This window comes from Somniosus microcephalus, chromosome 14, assembly GCF_052327205.1.
Source record: "Somniosus microcephalus isolate GS21.2 chromosome 14, FLI_Smic_1.0, whole genome shotgun sequence".
Classification (NCBI taxonomy): domain Eukaryota; kingdom Metazoa; phylum Chordata; class Chondrichthyes; order Squaliformes; family Somniosidae; genus Somniosus; species Somniosus microcephalus.
The window spans coordinates 117318610-117340747 of NC_141000.1; the positions used below are offsets into that span (position 1 = coordinate 117318610).

Below are 22138 nucleotides of genomic sequence, written 5' to 3' on the forward strand. Positions count from 1 at the left end.
TGAGTGACATTCCCCAAACAATCCTACCCAACTCGCTCCTCAGACCATCGTAGTTTCCTTTATTTAAATTTAGGACCCTAATCTCTGAGTCAACAACTTCATTCTCCATCTTAATGAAGAATTCGATCATATTATGATCACTCCGACCCAAGGGGCCTCATACAACAAGATTGCTAATTAATCCTTTCTCGTTACATAATACCCAGTCTAAGATGGCCTGATCTCTGGTTGGTTCCTCGACATATTGGTCCAGGAAACCATCCCGTAAACATTCCAGGAATTCCTCCTCCACAGTATTGTTACCAATTTGGTTAGCCCAATCTATATGTAGATTAAAGTCACCCATGATGACTGCTGTGCCCTTATTGCACGCTTCTCTAATTTCCCTTTTAATGCCATCCCCAACCTCCGCATTACTGTTTGGAGGTCTATATACCACTCCCACTAATGTTTTCTGCCCCTTGGTATTTCTCAGTTCTACCCATACAGATTCCACATCATCAGAGCTAATATCCTTCCTTACAATTGTGTTAATCCCTTCTTTAACCAGCAATGCTACCCCACCTCCCTTTCCTTTTTGCCTATCTTTCCTGAATATTGAATACCCCTGGATGTTGAGTTCCCAGCCTTGGCCACCCTGGAGCCATGTTTCCGTAATCCCAATCAAATCATATTCGTTTACCTCTATTTGCGCAGCTAATTCATCCACCTTATTACGAATGCTCCTCGCATTAAGACACAAAGCCTTCAGGCTTGTTTTTTTAACACTCTTAGACCTAATAATAATAATAATAATTCAACTTTATTGTCATTGTACAATGCACAAGTACATGAACAACGAAATGTGATCTTGCAAGTTCCCATGAGTCCAGTACAAATAACATTAACATTAAACGTAAATAGCACCGTCCTGGGAGAAGCAAAGCCGCTGCGTCTGTGCGCGCCGCCATTCCATTTCCACCATTCCTCCTGTCCGGCAATCTTCAGCCCAGCGCCCGGGCCTGCTCACCAGCCGCCCCTCCCGGGGCTCCTTCCGTGACCTTCTGCACCTGGTCTTCCCTGATGGTCACCCCTCCAGGTACTAACCAGGCTGGCTCTGCTTAACTTCTCAAGCCTTGCCAGTGACCCTGTCCCTAGTCCCAAACTGTGGCCATGTTTGATTTAAACCGTTGATTTCTCTGACTGCCACTGTTGTTTTTCTCCTTCCTAACTTTTGCTTTTATCCTTGTTTCCCTTTCCTCTGTCCCCCTGCTCAGGTTCCCAACCCCCTGCCATTTTAGTTTAAACCCTCCTCCAGAGCACTAGCAAACACTCCCTCTAGGACATCGGTCCCAGTCCTGCCCAGGTGCAAACCGTCCGGTTTGAACTGGTCCCACCTCCCCCAGAACCGGTTCCAATGGCCCAGGAATTTGAATCCCTCCCTCTCGCACCATTCCTCTAGCCACGTATTCATCTGAAATATCCTTCTATTTCTACTCTGACTAGCACGTGGCACTGGTAGCAATCCTGAGATTACTACCTTTGAGGTCCTATTTTTTAATTTACCTCCTATCTCCCTATATTCAGCTTTTAGGACCTCATCCCGTTTTTTACCTATATCGTTGGTACCTATATGCACCACGACAACTGGCTGTTCACCCTCCCCATCCAAAATGTTCTGCAGCCGCTCTGAGACATCCTTGACCCTTGCACCAGGGAGGCAACACACCATCCTGGAGTCTCGTTTGCGGCCGCAGAAACACCTATCTATTCCCCTTACAATAGAATCCCCTATTACTATAGCTCTACCCCTCTTTTTTCTCCTGTCCTGTGCAGCAGAGCCACCCCTGGTGCCAGGAAATTGGCTGCTGCTGCCTTCCTCTGATAAGACATCCCCCCGAACAGTACTCAAAGTGGTGTATCTGTTTGAGAGGGGGATGGCCACAGGGGACCCCTGCACTACCTGCCTGCATCTAGTACTCTGTCTGTTGGTCACCCCTTCCCTTTCTGCCTGTCCAACCTTTACCTGCGGTGTGACCAACTGATTAAACATGCTATTCACGACGTCCTCAGCATTGCGAATGGTCCAGTGTGCATCCAATCGCAGCTCCAGCACCGCAATGCGGTCTGCCAGTAGCTGCAGCTGGATACACTTCCTGCACACATAGTTGTCAGGGACACAGGAAGTGTCCCTGAGTTCCCACATATCGCAGGAGGAGCATACCACGTGGCCGGGCTGTCCTGCCATGACTTACCCTTTAATTAATTGAAATTAAATTAAATCAAATCAATCCCACCAATTACACTACAGTTAAACAGTATATTTAAGGGCCCTGGTTTACCAACAGTCCCCGCTACACGACAAGAGACCTTAAAAACTATAAACCACAGAGTTAAAGTTTAAAAAGAGAAAAATAATCTGTTTGAGAGGGGGATGGCCACAGGGGACCCCTGCACTACCTACTTTCCTGAAATAAACTCTTCTATAAAAAAAATTCTGCTCTGGTCTAAGAAACAATAGAGGTGCCATTACACTACTAGGTGTAGTCTATAGGCCACCAACTAGTGGGAAGGCTATAGAGGAGCAAACTTGCAGGGAAATTACAGAGAGGTGCAAGAACTATAGAGTAGTGATAATGGGGGACTTCAACTATCCTAATATAGACTGGGATAGTAATAGCGTAAAGGGCAGAGAGGAGCAAGAATTTCTGAAGTGCACTCAGGAGAACTTCTTGATCAGTATGTTTCCAGCCCAACGAGGGAGGAGGCATTGCTGGATCTGGTTTTGGGGAATGAGGTGGGTCAAGTGAAGCAAGTGTCAGTAGGGGAACATTTAGGGAACAGTGATCATAGGGAGCAATATAGAGTAAAAATACTTAATTGAAGGAAGGCCAATTCAGTGGGTTGAGAACGGATCTGGCCTAGGTAAATTCGAATCAAAGATTGGCAGGCAAAACTGTAATCGAACAATGGGCTGCCTTTAACGAGGAGATGGTTCAGGTACAGTCGAGGTACATTCCCACAAGGGGCAAAGGGAGGGCAGCCAAAGTCCGAGCTCCCTAGATGACAAAAGAGATAGAGAGTAAGATGAAGCAGAAAAAGGGGGTGTAGGACAGATGTCAGGTTGAGAGTACAAGTGAGAACCAGGCTGAATATAGAAAGTTCAAAGGGGAAGTGAAAAAGGAAATAAGAGGGGCAAAAAGAGAGATTATGAGAATAGATTGGCAACTAACATAAAAAGGAATCCAAAAGTCTTCTATAGGCATATAAATAATAAACAGCAGTAAGAGGAGGGATAGGGTCAATTAGGGACCAAAATGGAGATCTACGCTTGGCTGAGGTACTAAATGTCTGTCTTCACCAAGGAAGAAGATGCTGCCAAAGTCATAGTGAAAGAGGAGGTAGTTGAGATACTGGATGGGATAAAAATTGATAAGGAGGAGATACTAGAAAGGCTGTCTGTACTTAAAGTAGATAAGTCACCTGGAGCGGATGGGATGCATCCTAGGATGCTGAGGGAAGTAAAGGTGGAAATTGTGGAGGTATTGGCCATAATCTTCCAATCCTCCTTAGATACAGGGGTGGTGCCAGAGGACTGGAGAGTTGCAAATGTTACACCCTTGTTCAAAAAAGGGTGTAAGGATAAACCCAGCAACTACAGGCCAGTCAGTTTAACCTTGGTAGTGGGGAAGCTTTTAGAAACAGTAATCCGGGTCAAAATTAACAGCCACTTGGACATGTGCGAATTAATTAAGGAAAGCCAGCATGGATTTGTTAAAGGCAAATCGTGTTTAACTAACTCGATTGAGTTTTTTGATGAGGTAACAGAAAGGGTTGATGAGGGCAATGCGGTTGACGTGATGTACATGGACCTCCAAATGGCATTTGCTAAAGTGCCACATAATAGGCTCGCCAGTAAAGTTGAAGCCCATGGAATAAAAGGGACAGTGGCAGCATGGATACGAAATTGGCTAAGTGACAGGAAACAGAGAGTAGTGGTGAACGGTTGTTTATCGGACTGGAGCAAGGTACACAGTGGTGTTCCCAAGGGGTCGGTACTAGGACCACTGCTTTTCTTGATCTATGTCGATGACTTGGACTTGGGAGTGCAGGGCACAATTTCAAAATTTGCTAATGACATAAAACTTGGAACTACAGGAAACTTTGTGATATCCGGCACCGACGGGACCGAGCTGTTGCCGTCCCATCAAAACTGCCGGACAAACCAGCGCTAATATTGAAACATACGGAGCTCTAGCTCCATATCTGGCAACAAACCCTGTTACAGCTTCTAAACAGTCGGCCGTACCTTGCAAGCATCTCTGTAGCTTAGCAACAGCTTCAGCGAGACCTTGCAGAGCCTGACTGGTGAAAAAAAGGCAACGAGAAGAAAAAAAACCTAACGAAACGGCTCCTGATTTTTGCCAGTGGATCGAACATTCCGGACAGTTAACCTCCGGATAAACCAAAGTTTCCTGTATAGTGAACAGTGAGGAGGACAGTGAGAGACTTCAAGAGGACATAGACAGGCTGGTAGAATGGGCGGACACGTGGCTATGAAATTTTACACAGAAAAGTGCGAAGTGATACATTTTGGTAGGAAGAACGAGGAGAGGCGATATAAACTAAAGGGTACAATTCTAAAGGGGGTGCATGAACAGAGAGACCTGGGGGTATATGTGCACAAATCGTTGAAGGTGGCAGGGCAGGTTGAAAAAGCGGTTAATAAAAACATACAGGATCCCTGGGCTTCATAAATAGAGGCCACATCGTCCGCATGCCCGATATGAGACTCCCAAAACAAGCACTCTACTCGGAGCTCTGACATGGCAAGAGAGCCCCAGGTGGGCAGAGGAAATGCTTCAAAGACACCCTCAAAGCCTCCTTGAAAAAGTGCAATATCCCCACCGACAACTGGGAATCCCTGGCCCAAGACCGCACAAAGTAGAGGAGAAGCATCCGGGAAGGCGCCGAACACCTCGAGTTTCTTTGCCGGGAGCAAGCGGAAGCCAAGCGCAAATAGTGGAAGGAGCGCACGTCAACTCAAGCACCCCACCCACCCACCCCTTCAACCACCATCTGCCCCACCTGTGACAGAGACTGTAGGTCCCGCATTGGGCTCATCAGTCACCTGAGAACTCATTTTTAGGGTGGAAGCAAGTCACCCTAGGTTCCGAGGGACTGCCTAAGAAGAAGAAATAGAGGCATAGAGTACAAAAGCAAGGAAGTTATGATGAACCTTTATAAAACACTGGTTCGGCCTCAACTGGAGTATTGTGTCCAATTCTGGGCACCGCACTTTAGGAAGGATGTGAAGGCCTTAGAGAGGGCGCAGAAAAGATTTACAAGAATGGTTCCAGAATTGAGGGATTTCAGTTATGTGGATAGACTGGAGAAGCTGGGGTTGTTCCCCTTGGAGCAGAGAAGTTTGAGAGGAGGTTCGATAGAGGTGTTCAAAATCATGAGGGGTCTAAACAGAGCAGATAGAGAGAAACTGTTCCCATTGGCGGAAGGGTTGAGAACCAGAGGACACAGATTTAAGGTGATTGGCAGAAGAACCAAAGGCGACAAGAGGAAATAAAAATTTACGCAGAATGGTTAGGATTTGGAAAGCACCGCCTGAAAGGGTGGTGGAGGCAGACTCAATCGTAGCTTTCAAAAGGGAATTGGATAAGTACCCGAAGGAAAAAAGTTTGCAGGGCTACGGGGAAAGGGCGGGGGAGTGGGAGGAGCTGAAGTGCTCTTGCAGAGAGCCGGCACGGGCTCGACGGGTCGAATGGCCTCCTTCTGTGCTGTAACCATTCTATGATTCTATGATTCTGTGTGAATGATTCAGGAGAACCGATTAGATAGTCACCTTATGAAATACGAAAAGACGGACAGAGAAAGACCAGCTAGTCCACTGAGTCTGTCCCATTCAGTCGTGTTGCTTAGTTGCAACACGGCCTCCAGTAATCCCCGTCCATCAGCAGCCATGTAATCTGGGAGAGGCAAAAAAATATATATTTAAAAATCTTAGGTCAATTCCTCCCTGACCCCCAAAGGTGATCAGAACAAGTTCCAGGAGATAATAAATGACCACGGGTACATTGTCCAACATCCCACCTACATTTTGTATGCCGCTATGTTAACCTCCTCCAGGAACTTGTCCAGCTCCCATGTGAACATATTCCGCAAATTTGTATCCACTGCACGAACAAGCAACTTATTCCAATGGGAAAAGGAAAAAACCTCCTGATACCTACCCTAGTTCTATGCTTAGGCAGCTTGTACACATGTTCCCTTGTTCTCCTTAACTTACCTAATTCAAGGAGTGGGCCTTTGGCGTAGCGGTAGCATCCCCGCCGCTGGGCCAGAAGGTGTAGGGTTTCGAACCCCGCTCCAGACAGTCCCGGCAAGTGGAGTCGGAGCTCCGGCTCTAAATTCTGCATTGACATCCAGCGGGATACTTGCGTCCGTGGGTGTGGGTGGCCCCCCCCTCATATGGGTTGTGGGAGCCCGTAAAACCCTCCCGCCATAGGAATAACCACCCTAATGGCTGGTGCGAAGATGGTTACGGTCACGGAAGGAGCGTTAATCGCGGCCAGAAATCCTTCCACCACTTCATACAGTTCCCCAAAGGGAACAGTGTGAAGACACGTACGACAACCTAATTCAAATAATCTATCCACATGTCTAGTTCCTTCATAATTTTAAATACTTCAATCAAGTCTCCCCAAAGTCTAAACTTCTCTAGAGTAAAGAGACCAGGTCCCTGAGCCTACTTTTGATAGCTAATGGTTTTTAGGCTAGGTGTTAATCCAATGCCTCTCCACTGAACGTTTTCTATGGCCTATATATCTCCCACTGAGAGGGGACCAGAACTGAACATCGTATTGCAGAAGGGATTATTAGAGATGCCCTATATGACTGCCTTGACTGGGAAGGGGTTATTAGGGACATGCAACATGGCTTTTGTAAAATGTCATATCTTACCAACATGGTTGAATTCTTTGAAGAGGTTACCAGGTTTTAGATGGGGCATACCAAGGTCTTGGACAGGGACAGTATGGTGCTCTTTGTAATGTATCATCCTAGATATGCAACCTAATACAGTGTTTGCTTTCACTACAGTCTCTCGGCAATGGCTGTGGAACTTTGGAGACTAATGCACGATAAAACCCAGGTCTTTTCCCCTTTCAACAGACTTTAATTCAGACCCCAGCATGGTACACACATGTTTGGCATTAGCCCTACCAACATGTGTCACACTACATTAAATGTCATCTGCCAAATGTTGGGAACATTCACCGAAGGCATCTAAATCAGATTGTAATCTTTTCTTTTCCTCAAGGGTTCTGGCACAAGAGTAACGGCCCTAACACTGATCCCTGAAGGACTCCATTGGCAACTAGTTTCCAAGCACAGCCACTACCATTAATGGTAACCCTCAGTGAGCAAGAACGTAACTGATTCCCTATCCAATCCAGGAACTGCCCACCTATTGTGAGGCACCTTAACAAAAGCTTTCTGAAAGTCCAAATATACAATGTCAATTGGGCTACCTTCTTCCATCAACCTAGTAACCTCTTTAAACCAACCATGTTAGTAAAACATGACCTTTCCAGAAGCCATGTTGCATGGCCCTAATAACCCTTCTCTGTCAAGCTCTTTGTATAAGGCATTTCTAATGATCCCTTCGAGCCACTTTCCTACAACTGATATCAAGCTAACACTGTCACCACCTCTCAATTCTGATTAAGATCAAACCTTCCTGTTGGTGTGCGGTTAATGTCCAAGTTAGTCTCTGGTCAACATGCGGTCATTGTAAAGTTAGGGACAGAAGCTAAACATGTTTAAAACCTTGTAAACTCAACAGTTAGTGAAAACAAGTTGACCCAAACAGAGTCCACATATTAACCTTTCACTAGTAAACTCTAGCAATTTCCCTGGATGGAAGGTCAAAGGTAATTTCTTCCTCGTGTTTAAAAACTACAGGAGTCTCTTTATTCATCTGTTGATCTCCATGTTTCCATCACATTATAATACAGTTCCCCAATGACAGTAGATAAATTGACAGCCAGATGTGATACTGAACTACACAGACCTGGAAGGTCTTAATTGTCATTATTATTATTCAATATTATATGACGTTCTGGCCTGTGCTAAGTTAGCTGATCGCAGCCAGAGCAACAGAAGAAATGCCACAAACTGGCCTGGGTTTGGGAACAGTAAAATATCAACCATGATTCCAGCTCCAGTGATCCCAGTGACAACTTTAAATAAAAACTGGGCTTTCAGTGTCCAAGTTATATTTTAGAAATTTCTTTATAGTCCAGTCAAAAATTGGACAGGTATCAGTCCTATAAAGCAGTTAAGCAGGGTGTTCTTAAATCTGGTGTTATGTTTCAGGCTCTCTCCCAACACTTTTGTTTGGTGATCACAGCAAAAAGACAGTTTCCATAAATAGAATAAGTCTCCTATGAACTGAAACCGATGTCTTTATACATGCATCCGCGAATGGATTAGTGTGCCATGAGATTCATAATTAACCCCGTTATTATATATAGGTACCAAAGAGCATGTGGGATGTCCACACATCCTTCTCACATAGTCAGAGCAAAATGTTCAGGCTAAAACTAATAGATATATTTAGACAGAAGCAGAAAGACGCAGGGGGTAATTTTTCGGGGGGTCAGCGGGCACGATTGGTGGTGGGTCGGGTGGGAAAATGTTTTTTTTTTACAGCGGGTCAGGACCCCGCTGTCAACCTGCCGCCATGCATCTTTCCCAAATGTCGGGTCTATCAACGCTGAGCAGACACGCAGCGGCGGGGGAGGCAATTCAGGTCATTATGACCTTGTTAACAGACCATTAAGAACTATTTTGAGATCACCTTCAGAGTTTACCAGGTTGCCCACGGGGTCTATGCTGCTCGGAGATCACTTCAGGTAAGCAGGTCGGTAAGCAACTCTCTATCCAGTGTCACCTCATTGGGACAACCTCTCTCACCATTGACAGATCGCTTCTGTCAGCTCAAGTTCACCTGCCATCTATTACATCAGCATCGATGCCCTTTATACTCTCTCACCTCGGTCCTCAGAATCCCACCACGATCAGCCCCAACACCAACAGCACCAGGCACACCAGCAGCACCAACAATAACACCAACCTTCTCCGCAATCAACTGATGCTGCACACGATACAGGGCATCAGCACCCGACCACATTGCTGCCCGGGACGTCAGGGATGGCCTCACGATGGCCACATTTACTTCACTTGACGCTGTACACCCTGGCTGCCACATGATGCGCCAGGTTGGCACCACCCCACACCAACACCATAAAGCATCCCTACAATGCCCAAGCCATTCCTTTCACACTCATGACCATTGCCGGGGGTACCGTTGTGTCTCACCATTCACTGCAACTCACTAAGACACTTCCAAAGATGCACACAGATCTGTCCAAGAACGCAAAGTGTTCAAAATAAAGGTGTCAATGTTTGATAGCACATTAACAGAAACTTCACATGAACATTGGCTAAAACACACAAGTGCCTACCCTTGTGTGTTAGTTGGTATGATTGGACTAGGATGAAGGTGAGTGTGAGGGGTGGCTAGTGAGATGGGGAAGTGATAATGTAGATAGAGAGGGATGGGTGGAGGTGCAAGGTAAGTTGGTGTGAGTAAGGATGTGCAGGAGTAGGGTAGGGAAGGCAGAGTGATGGGGATGTGATGAGTGGCACAGCAGGATGAGGTTGAGTGTGGCTTTGCAGTAACGTTTTGTGATCTACTGAGATCATTGAAAGGCTTGCGCCATTGCAGCCTGGTCCTCCTGACCACATCCCTGCTTGTATCCTTCTATTCAATGTGCAACCAGGCTGCGTTGATCTCCTGGGGAGGTCTCATCCGCCCATTGGAAGGGAAGAGAACCTCCCTGCGTGCTGTGACTCCCTCCATAAGCATATGGAGGGAGTCATGGACGAGCCTGGGTGCAGCCGTGCACCTTTTTGCAGTGCTTGTCAGTGTTTGCAGCACTTCAATGCTGTAGAACACTGACAGCACAAATGTCAAAATTAATTTGCGCATGGTCCCTTTAAGGAAACCGACTGATGACGCTTCATCGAATGATGTCATCAGACCCGCTTCCTTCAATTGGCTGGCAAACGCGCTGGGCGGGCTTAACAAGCCCAATCAGGGGAAAATCATTTTGGACAGTGGGCTGGAGCCGGCAGCAAAGCCGGAACCCGCTACCGATGTCGCCCGCCATGGACCCGCCAAGGTTGGTAAAATCCAGCCCGCAGTTACTGAAAGTACAATACTCAAAACAATAAAGATAGACTGAGTCAATAAGAGTTTAAAATACCCCTTCTAAAATATATTCCGTATACAATTTGGTAAGCAACAAGATTCTGGATGAAACAATTTTTGTAGACCGACATAATGAAATGTTACTCGTGGATAATGTGAATTAACAATCCATAGAGTTCAGATCTCCATACAGAACTAAAGCTGAGTAACCAGAGCTGTAATCTTATGTCATGGGAATGCTTTCAAGTTTTTGTCATACCTTTGAAGTCAGCTGGCATACATTATAAGGCGGGTATGTCTGTCCAGCTGTTACTGGCCTAGAAATTGCACAAGGCCCGAAAATGTAAACTTCATGCTGCCTGCTAATTTAAATAATAGTAGCAGGCAGCCCAGCACTGAATGCACTGTTGAGTGTTTACACACTTCAGCGGGGCGCCCAAGTTCGTGCGAGGCTAGCACCACTTAAAGCTAGCCTGCACTACTTAAAGCCCGCCTGCACCTCTTAAAGGTGAGGTGCATTCTGGCTGGAGCAGGTGCTGGAAATGGCTGGGAAGGTATTCTGAGCAGGAAGAAGACAGACTAATGGCACTACAGGGGAAAGAGTGCAGGCTCCAAGACTTTCCAATGCAGCACTGGGGGCCTTGGTGCATGAGATCTTCTATCCACAGGGGGCCAGGAGGCCCTCCGGTCAAACTGTGAGAAGGCATTGGGAGCAGATAACCTACAGAAGAAGACTGATGGGTATGCACAATAAAATGCTTGGTGCATTGCCAGGCCTGCCAGAAAGCCTGCATGCAATGTCAAGGAGCACGGAAGAGTCCGGCACCAACCTTGCACAGGACTTTGTGCAGAGCTTAGAGCCCATCCTTTCCAACTCCATTAGCGCACTTGTGGACCCAACCATGATGCAGTGTCTGATGGCCGATGTCTCAGCTTCCATTGCAGCACAAGCAAAAGCCACCCAACATCTGGATGTTGCAATGGAAGCTCAGCTTGCTGCCACGCAAGCTCAGACTGCTGCTCAGTGGCTGTGGTTACCAGTGCTGAAAGGAGCTTGCAGGGTGTCACAGCAGTGCAGCAATCTGTCCTCCAACAGATTACTAGGATTGCTAAGTGCCGCTCCGGGAGAGTGACAGCGGATCCATGGTGCACGAATTTGCTGTCCTCTCTCAGGATGACAGCATTCATCCTCCCACCACTGCCACTCCGCCAGTGCCCTTGCTTTTGCCTGTCAGCCAGCAAGCCCAGACTGCTGCCACCCATGCCGAGATGGTGCAGTCCAAAGCCGGGCTTTCTAGGGCCAGAGCTGCTCGAGGCCATCCTCCAAGGCCATCTGTAATCTCCCCCCACTAAAAGTCAGTAGCCTTCCAACAGCCATGCTGCAGCCATCAGGGTAGCACTGCGTAGGAGCACTAGGACAGACAAAGGCACACGGAAAACAGGCACTAAGGGAATGCACAAGGGTGACTCTGGTATGTAATATTGGATGGTTTGATTTATAAATTTGGTCTGGAATGTTTGTTTTGTGGTGGCTTTTATTGTAGCATTGTGGCCAAGAAGAAGCTGTGATGGTCAGCAACAGAGGGAAGGTAAGGTGTTGGTGAATGGGGAATTGGAGTTCCGTTCACCTGTACCGCAGTCAGATGAGTGAATCACAGACAGCCTGGCCAGAAAGGGACTGTGTTGGTTGCCTCCTCCTCTCTTCACCGTATACCTGGTGGTAAGGGCTGTGCCCTCATGATGTTGAGGTTGTGCAGCATGCAGCAGACCACGATGAATCTTGAGATGGTTCTGGCGCGTACTGTAGGGCTCCTCCAAAGTGGTCTAGGCAGCGAAAGCGTTGTTTAAGCACTGCGATGGTCTGCTCGATCACATTCTGTGTGGCAGCATGGCTTTCGTTATATGCATGCTACCCACGTGTGCTTAGGTTGCACACCAGAGTCATGAGCCAGGTGGTCAGCGGATAGCTCTTGTCGCGCAGTAGCCACCCTCTGGTTTGTCGTGGTGCCGCAGAATGAAGGCATCATAACTGCTGCCAGGATACCGAGCATTGAGCTCCATGATGTGTTGAGTACAGTCGCACACCAGCTGGACACTGAGTGAGTGAAATCCTTTCCGGTTGCGGTACATCTCCGAATTCACATACGGCACCCACAAAGCGACATGTGTGCAGTCAACAGCACCCTACACCATGGGGAAGCCTGCTATCCTGGCCAGGCCGCATCATCACTGCACCTGCTTCTCTCTGGCAAGAAAGAATGAAATGTATTCACCTCTCTTTGCTTACAGAGCCTCAGTGACCTCCCTTATGCAACAGTGCATGGCAAACTGGGAGATGTTGGAAATATCACCTGCTCCAGCCTGGAAAAAGCCCAACGCATAAAAATTCATGGCCACACTCACCTTCACAGCCAGTGGCAATGCCGTCCTCACAGTACTCTGCGCCCGCCGTCCTCACACTGCTCTGAGGCCGCCGTCCTCACACTGCTCTGCGCCCGCCGTCCTCACACTGCTCTGTGCCCGCCGTCCTCACACTGCTCTGAGGCCGCCGTCCTCACACTGCTCTGTGCCCGCCGTCCTCACACTGCTCTGAGGCCGCCGTCCTCACAGTACTCTGTGCCCGCCGTCCTCACACTGCTCTGTGCCCGCCATCCTCACACTGCTCTGTGCCCGCCGTCCTCACACTGCTCTGCACCTGCCGTCCTCACACTGCTCTGTGCCCGCCGTCCTCACACTGCTCTGAGGCCGCCGTCCTCACTGCTCTGAGGCTGCAGTTCTGCCTGCAACAGGTGGCAGATTTCAGAGAGCACCTCCTTAGTGAAGCAGAGACGTCGCACACACTGTTCCTCGCTGAGATTAAGGTAGGAGAATTGCTCCCTGAAGACCCTGGATGGGTATGGCCTCATGCGGAGAGCCATTCTCCCCCTCCTCCTCCTCCCTCTTCGATCAGCTTGTCTTACTCTGTGTCGACTCTGCTCATTCTCCCTGTCATGCTACAGGCTGGTCTGAGCAGAAGCCTTGAAGTAACCTGCCACACCACTCCTGGAGACTTCAGCAATTTCAAAAAAGCTATCAACACTGCCAAACACTTCTACAAACTCACCAAGAGCCAGCAGAAATCAATCAGCAACTAATCTGAAAGCAGTTGAAGATCCCTTTAAATAGCACTGGTGATGGGGGGGTCCTTCCTGCTGCTGGACGTGTTTAAGAGAGGGCGTTACACGCTGACTAACGTCACAATCTGCTTACTCTGCGTAGCTCCAGCATACGCTCCCAGCACCTGTGCTTACGACCTCACCAAAATGGCGTCCGGCAGGCCTGCACCAGAAGTGTGCGTGTGCACCGTTTTGGACCCAAAACAGCACCTGTAGCACCGAAAAAAAGTGCAGTATGAGGGAGTGCTGCACTGTTGGAAGTGCCACCTTTCGGATAAGATGTTAAGTGTGGCCCCGTCTGCCCTCGGGTGTATGTAAAAGGTCCCATGGCACTATTTCGAAGAAGAACAGGGGAGTTCTCCCTGGTGTGTTTAATAACCAACATTATTAAAACAGATTATCTGGTCATTATCTCATTGCTGTATGTAGGCAAATTGGCTGCCGTGTTTCCTACATTACAACAGTGACTACACTTCAAAAAGGCTGTAAAGCGCTTTGGCATATTCTGAAGTCGTGAAAGGTGCTATTTAAATGAAAGTCTCTTTCTTTTTCTTTCTTTCCTGTCAATTATCCCTTCTAGCAGTTTTCCTACAATTGATGTCGAGCTAATTCTGTCACCAGCTATCAATTCTGATTAAGATCAAACCTTTCAGTTGGTGTGTGGTTAATGTCCAGTTAGTCTCTGGTCAAAATCCAGTCATTGTAAAGTTGGGGACAGGACGTGTTTAAAACTTTGGAAAAACAAGTTGACACGAACAGAGAGTCCACACATTAAACATTTACTAGTAAACTGTAGCAATTTCCTTCATCCCTCAATGGACGGTCAAGGGTCCTTTTACGCAGGAAGAGTAGGATTAAGATTGCCACAAATTATTTTTTCTCTTTGATATTTCTCCCTGTTCTCTCTTCTTCTTGTGAAGACACTGACTTTTGCTAGGATACAGTTCCATAAGGAGTAGCAGCCAAGGTGGTCATACTTTATCTTTGAGCTGGTCAATGTTATTCAACCATGCAGGGCATTGCAGACTTCTCCTCACCCATCTCCACACATGCACTTTCCAGTAGAAGGTCATGAGATAGCAATCAGGAGTGAGAATCCGAGCTGATTTTAGCCTTTCCCGCCTAGGAGCACTTGATGTCTATTGTAGTACTCCTGCTCCAGGCCCAGTTGAGATCAACTAATTTGGGACAAACCAAACCTGGTTCCACATCATTTAGTACTACACCTCACAGTGCATTTGTCCATTAAGCTGTTGGGGGAACTTTTGAATGAATTTTAACAAGCTGGCCAAATGAGGAAATCTGTAAAATAGTATTAGAACCAAAATATTAACCAATATTTTTGTTAAAGTTCGAACAGTTTGATATTTATTGATGCAAATGAGTTTACAAATACATCTCCATATTATGGTGACTCTACCCTTTCTTTTACAGAGGCACAGCAATAGCAGGTGTCGTATTTGGGATTGTCTTTCTCATGGGAGTAGTTGCTGGAATAGCCATTTGTATCTGCATGTGTATCAAAAACAGTGGGAGCACACGTGTGGGCGTGATACAGTCATCTCATATTAATACCATCAATCGATTCACTGGTAAGAAACAAAGCATAAGCAAAGCTTGGCTTAAACAGTCAGTTATTGGGCTTGAGCTCTTACTGTATCTATCCAACTCTTTCTGAATCACTATCTTTCTGTCTCTCCATTTATCCATCTCTCCATAGTCCACCACCACTCCCTTTATGTTTAACCTCTCTTAATCTATCCTTTTCTTTTTGGAACTTAGTAATTGCTAAATGAAAATCGAGCAAGGGCCATCTAGTTTACCTTCTACCGTCCTGATAGTCCCATGATACAACGATAATGGAGCTGTTGACTAATCCTGGCAATCAATCTCTATCAGTTAGTCTACAACAGACCCAGGGGAAAACCCCAGTGCTGGAGACCTTTAAGAACCACAAGTCCTAAGTCACCTGTTCTTCCCAACCATGCTACACTTACCAAATGTTATGTCCCAAATTACTCATATACTGTATCCCAAAATATTATTTTCTGAAAGAAATCTAATTTACCTCTCAATGTCTAGATCCCCACTCTCTAGTCATCTCTCATATGTTATCTCTGCCTTTGTCCATCCTTCTACCTTGCCTTCTATTTCAGTATCTCTTCATTTATTCATGTTGAGTTCCCAATCCAACAGAAATCTTATGAGTGATATGTGTGATCAGTAAGAATGTCACAGAGTGTAAACCCATTTAAATATGTGATGCTGAGTTTATCATTGAGTGATGTATATCAAAATAGAATATTTTTTTGAACAAAAATGAGCTGACTGTAACTTACAGCCAGGAATATTCCAGTAGATCAGTACATCTTTGGCTCGCCCTTAGGATGAGGCCAGATTGGCAAGATGAAGAAAAAAACATCAGAAAATGGTTGGCTTTCTTTTAATTTTTATATACTTTAGACACTGAAATGTGACTTTTGATCTATGACAGATGCATGCTAGACATGAGACATTTTCTCACGGTTTTAAAATTCATTTTTATTTAGTTTTTTTTATAAAGCTTTTCTTATTTGTCCCCAAGAGATCAGATGACCTGCCCATAGGCTTGAACCACAAATGTTATGTAACCAGCTCCTTCCAGGGTTGACTACTCCTTCAACTGCCCTCTCCCATGTCTCCCCTTCCAGGAAGCATTTGGCCACAAAATGAGTGGCTTCCAACAATAGCTAGTCCCTAGTGGGGAATTATGGCCCCAAACCCGCATCCTATCGTTCTGTGCCATAGCACATTAATGTTCTGATGCACCTTACCGCCCCAAATCACCTTTATTATTTCCACTCCACTTCTGAAGGTGATGACATGCTCAAGTCTGGTTCCATGGACATCAGACACATCTGGGAGCCCTCCCAGGTGGCCAATAGACATGTAAACCTAGACAGTGAAAGTTGGGAGCATATTTGATCATATGGGGAAATCACAGCTACGGGTGATCCTGTACTTACATAGAAACATAGAAACATAGAAGATAGGAGCAGGAGTAGGCCATTCGGCCCCTCGAGCCTGCTCCGCCATTCGATGAGATCATGGCTGATCATCCAAACTCAGTACCCCGTACCTGCCTTTTCCCCATATCCCTTGATACCTTTAGCTCTAAGAAATATATCTAACTCCTTCTTGAATATATTTAAAGACTTGGCCTCAACCACCTTCTGTGGCAGAGAATTCCACAGGTTCACCACTCTCTGGGTGAAGAAATTCTTCGTCATCTCTGTCCTAAATGGCTTACCCCTTATCCTTAGACTATGACCCCTGGTTCTGGACTCTCCGACCATCGGGAACATTCTACCTGCATCTAGTTTGTCCAGACCTGTCAGAATTTTATAAGTTTCGATGAGATCCCCTCTCATTCTTCTAAACTCCAGCGAGTATAAGCCCAATCGACCCAATCTCTCCTCATACGTCATTCCTGCCATCCCAGGGATCAGCCTTGTGAATCTTCGCTGAACTCCTTCCATGGCAAGAACATCCTTCCTCAGATAAGGTGACCAAAACTGCACACAGTACTCAAGGTGTGGTCTCACCAATGCCTTGTACAACTGCAGCAGGACATCCTTGCTCCTGTACTCAAACCCTTTTGCTATGAAGGCCAACATACCATTTGCCTTCTTCACCGCCTGCTGCACCTGCATGCTTACCTTCAGCGACTGGTGCACAAGGACACCCAGGTCTCGTTGCACTTCCCCTTCTCCCAATCTATTGCCATTCAGATAATAGTCTGCCTTTCTGTTTTTGACACCAAAGTGGATAACCTCGCATTTATCCACGTTATATTGCATCTGCCACGCTTCTGCCCAATCACCCAACCTGTCCAAATCATCCTGGAGTTTCTCGGTATCCTCCTCGCAGCACACACGCCCACCCAGCTTTGTGTCATCTGCAAACTTGGAGATATTACATCTAGTTCCCTTATCTAGATCATTAATGTATATTGTGAATAGCTGGGGTCCAAGGACCGATCCCTGTGGTACCCCACTAGTCACTGCCTGCCACTCGGAAAAAGACCTGTTAATTCCTACTCTCTGCTTTCTGTCCGCCAACCAGTTCTCTATCCAAGTCAATACCTTGCCCCCAATCCCATGTGCCTTAACTTTACATGCTAATCTCTTATGCGGGACCTTATCGAAAGCCTTTTGAAAGTCCAAATACACCACATCTACTGGTTCTCCCTTATCTATTTTCCCAGTTACATCCTTAATTGACATCTACACACATGTACTTTCCAGCAGGGATGGCGATCAAGAGGAAGAACCCTAACTGATTTTCATCTTCTCTCGCGTGTAAGGGTGCTAAAGCTAATTATAGCGACCCTTTTTGCAGTATCAGCTGAGGTCAGCTAAGTCAGTACAGACCAGGGATTGAACCGGGGACTATCCTGAGGATTGACCTTCTTTATTTATAGGTAGTTATCCCTGTTTCATGTGGATAATGCATTATCATGTGGCTGAGACACTGTCCTGCACACTATGTGTGGCAGAAACATAGGTGTCATTATAAGCACAAGAATAAGCACAGCTTTCGATGGTCGTCTAAGTAACATAGTTCTATGACACCTTCATTCCTTCTTGCCATCTGGATAACTGTGAAACTGTCAGCAACAAAAAATTCTCTCACATCAGGAATGCATGAAAAATCATGTCCTAGTTATTCAATTATAGTGTGATATAATTCTGCTGGTTATCACTGCGAAGGTGAGATAAAACGTTATGTGTGTGGGTGGGTGCTATCTAATGATTTATTAAGTCAAAACATTTTTTTGCTGTAGACAATGTTTGAGAGTAGACTGACTTTATTTTTTTAATGTTCCTATCGCCTCCTGTGAATTTCGATGGCTGCCTCCTCAGTTCATTTGTTTTATTTCTCATTTTTTCTTTTCAGTCCCTCCTCCTCGCCCTCCGCCTTACAGCTACGACTATGAGATGGATTATCCTGCGGATCTCCCTCCACCTTACACTCCCACGCCTCAAGCTTCCCTGCAGTTTACCCCACCCCCACCTTACCCGGGCTGCTCAAGAAAATAAATTCTCACTCGACGTTATTAAATGCAAAACTTGGATACTGATTGAAACTACATTGCTCTAATAATAAATGAGAGCGGACTGTGCCCCAGGCTGCAATAAGAAAAGCTCCATCGTCCCTCTGATTTATTCTATCTCTATGCCCGGACAGTAATTACACCCTCAGCTCTTTAGGCAATTTTTTTTCCTGCGATGCTATTGACTAGAAAGAATGGAATCATTTTGGCCTAGAAATTGAGTTTTGGCGCAGCCAGGGCTTTAGCGCCGGAAGTTAGTGCCAGAGCTAAGTCGCGCTGGTCGGGCCCAAAATTCAATAGTTCTGCGCCCAAACGGCTGCCGGCGCTGCTGAGAGCTGTTTGCGCCTGAAAACTGGTGCAACGCGCTGAATTTCGGCGCTATTCCGGCGCTGCGGCGCCCGCTGCGGTGCGGCAGGTTCGGGAAGTGCAGGCCTCCTCCTTCCCTTAAGGAGGAGCTGCCTGCACCCGGCCGCGGCCCGCGAAAATCTTTTTAAAAATGAGCCCGGCACCTCGGACAAGTGCCGGGCTTGCTTCTGTTCCGGGGGGGGGGGGGGGGGAAGTCCGGGGAGGGAGATGCGGCCAGGCGGCCGGCGGGAAAGCGGCCGGCCGCCGCGGGGCCTTTAATGCGCCGGCGCAAAGTCATGTAAGACTCTGTTGCCAGAGTCTTAGTTGCGGCTGCCACGGGCGAGGCGGCCGCAACTGAATTTCGGCGCTGGGGCCTGTCGGCATGGCAACCGGGACGCTGCGCACACCGATGACGTCATCGGTGCCGGCGCAGCGCTACCGGTCTACCGCGGCGGAAGGGCCCCAGGCAATTTCGGCGCCGGCGCCAATTGCAGCGCTAGGCCCTCTAGCGCCGCAAAATCGGCGCTAAGGGCACTGAATTTCTAGGCCTTTGTTTTTTAGGTAAGTTATTAGATTTAATGCTGTACACATACCGCAGTAAATGATGGATCTACTGAGTTCTTCATCAACAGCCAGACTTTTAACTGGCAGATCCCAGCGACCATAAGGGAAAGAAACTACTGAGGATCAGTATGTGAAACGAGATGACGTGGCTCATTTCCACAAATGTAAAGATGAACAGGAAGTTGGACTAAAATAAAACAGACTGATATTTATAAAAGGTATTGAGTAAATGGGTTTACTTTTTTACACATTTATTGTCTTTATCAACAAAGCTGTAAGAAAATTTTTTTTAATATTATCCCAGAACAACAATAAAACCTGTGCACAGAAAAATATAAATATGATCCCAAGACAACAACTGGTCCTACTGGTCCTATGTACATAGAAACATGAATATTATCAAATGATAGTAATAGGGCCTATTTACAGAGAAACAAAAGTATTATCTCAGGATAGTAACAAAGCATGTGCATATAGAAACATGAATATTATCCCATGATACTTTGGGGTCCACGCACAGAGAAATATGATTAATCCAGAATACTAATGGGCCTTGCATGCAAAGTAACAAATATTACCTACAGAGAAACATGAATATTAGGAATTGTCAATTAATTTCCATTAATTTCTGCGATTAACGCATTAATATTTCTGGTGATTAATTTTCAACGCATATCAATTGGGTTTCAAAAATAATTGCCAAGGAACTAAGGTGTTTGTTGTTTTTTAACTTTGCTCTTTGGAACAGTATTACACCACATGAAGGATTCCCACTTAACCTTCGTTTTGTCTTTTCAAAACCAAAAATTAAATCAGTTAATTTCCCCGACACTGAATGCTGTGGTGCCTTTCCTTGTCGCTACTGCTTCCCAGTCATCCGAACCTTAGTGGAGGGAAGAGCAGGTGCCAAGAAAAAAAATGATGTCAACCTAGAAGCTGTTAGTTAGGGAGTAATAGCACATGCCACATGATGCTGGGTGGCTGAGGAGGAGGCATTCCTGGTCAGCTGGTCAGAAAGATGCCAGGTTGGGATGGGTAGGGCAGAGAGTCATCTCTGAAAAAGGGAAGAGCTAAAAATTAAATAAAAAGGGAAGCGCTAAAATAAAAATTAAAAACTTGCATTTATATACTAACTTTTCATGGCCTCAGGATGTCCCAAAGTGCTTTACAGCCAATGAAGTACTGTTGTAATGTAGGAAACATGGCAGCCAATTTGTGCACCACAAACAGCAATGAAATAAATAACCAGATCATCTGTTATAGGTGTTGGTTGAGGGATATATGTTGACCAGGACACCAGGCAAACACTCCTCCTCTTCTTTGAATAGTGCCGTGGGATATTTGATGTTCACCTGAGAGGGCAGACAGCGCCTTGGTTAATGTCTCATCCAAATTACAGCACCTCTGACAGTGCAGCACTCCCTCAGTGCCGCAGAGAAATTCTAGCCTAGATTATGTGCTCAGGTCTCGGGAATGGGGCTTAAACCCACAACCTTCTGACTCAGAGGTGAGAATGCTACCACTGAGCCAAGGCTGACACCTGTAAATAAAAAATAAAAGTAGAAAATGAAAAAAATGAACACCTTAAGTGGCTTTGTGTGATCTGATTGGTCTGTGGCATCATGTGACTCAATATTCAAACAGAAAGCAATCGAAGAAAAGAAAGGAAAAGTTAGGCATTATGGAGCAAGGCACTAAAAGTGAAGGACTTGTGAATAGGAATTTTAGTTTCTTTAAACTTTCTGATAATTCATTGGATAGAAAGACGGAGGCTGAAGGGATGTAACCTGTCACCCCTGATCCTCTCTAACTTTTACCACTGCACAATAGAGAGCATCCTGACGAACTGTATCACAGTATGGTATGGCAGCTGTAGCTCCTATGATCGGAAAGCCCTGCAGCAGGTAGTCAAAACTGCCCAACGCATTACCGGCACCCGGCTACCGACCATAGAGAACATCTATCAGAAACGCTGTTTACGGAGGTCACTGACCATCATCAAAGACCCTACCCACCCCAGCCACAGTTTGTTCGCCCCCCTGCCATCTGGGAGATGCTACAGATGCATTCGCACCCGAACGACCAGATTTAGGAACAGCTTCTTTCCCAGGGCTGTCATCCTACTGAACTCTACAAATAAACTCTAAAGCCTGCACATCTGCCAATGCACTTTATTATGTTTATGTTTATGTATTACAAGCCAAATGAATGTCGAATGTTAAATGTCTTAATCTAAATGTACACTCTCGGGAGCCGCAAGCCTACATTTCGTTGTACTGCACTTGTGCAATAACAATGACAATAAAGTTGATTATTATTATTATTATTATTATGGTACAATATCACAGAAGTACATCTAGTCTGCTGTATCACCTGCATGTTAAACATGCCTTCACTTCTGAAAATAACATTTCTAGCAGTTCTTCTGCTACAAGCAATAACAATACAACAAACGAAACCCATCAGTTTTGATAGAGTACTCTCTTAGAAATTCAAGATCGCTGCAAGCCCGTGAATCAAGCAAAGTACGATAATATAGCCAATGCTATTTCAAAATGGATAGCTACCGACTGCAGACCTATTAACATTGCACGTGATAAAGGGCTAAGAGATGTTATTCAAATAGCATCTTTCAATCAATCGTATACCTTGCCTTCCAGAGGAACCATCATATCACGAGTAGACGAGATATATAAAACAAAAAAACTA

General features: G+C 46.0%; 1 protein-coding gene across 1 annotated transcript in view; it reads left to right on the top strand.

Annotated features, from left to right (window-relative positions):
* Positions 1 to 18935, top strand: part of cyyr1 (cysteine/tyrosine-rich 1) — a 44405-nt gene extending 25470 nt beyond the window's left edge. The window contains exons 3-4 of the mRNA XM_086007237.1: positions 14860 to 15017; positions 18364 to 18935. Coding sequence (XP_085863363.1) covers positions 14860 to 15017; positions 18364 to 18506 — 301 coding nt within the window. The 3' untranslated portion in view covers positions 18507 to 18935. The remainder of the gene's footprint in view (positions 1 to 14859; positions 15018 to 18363) is intronic.
* The last annotated feature ends 3203 nt before the right edge of the window (positions 18936 to 22138 follow it).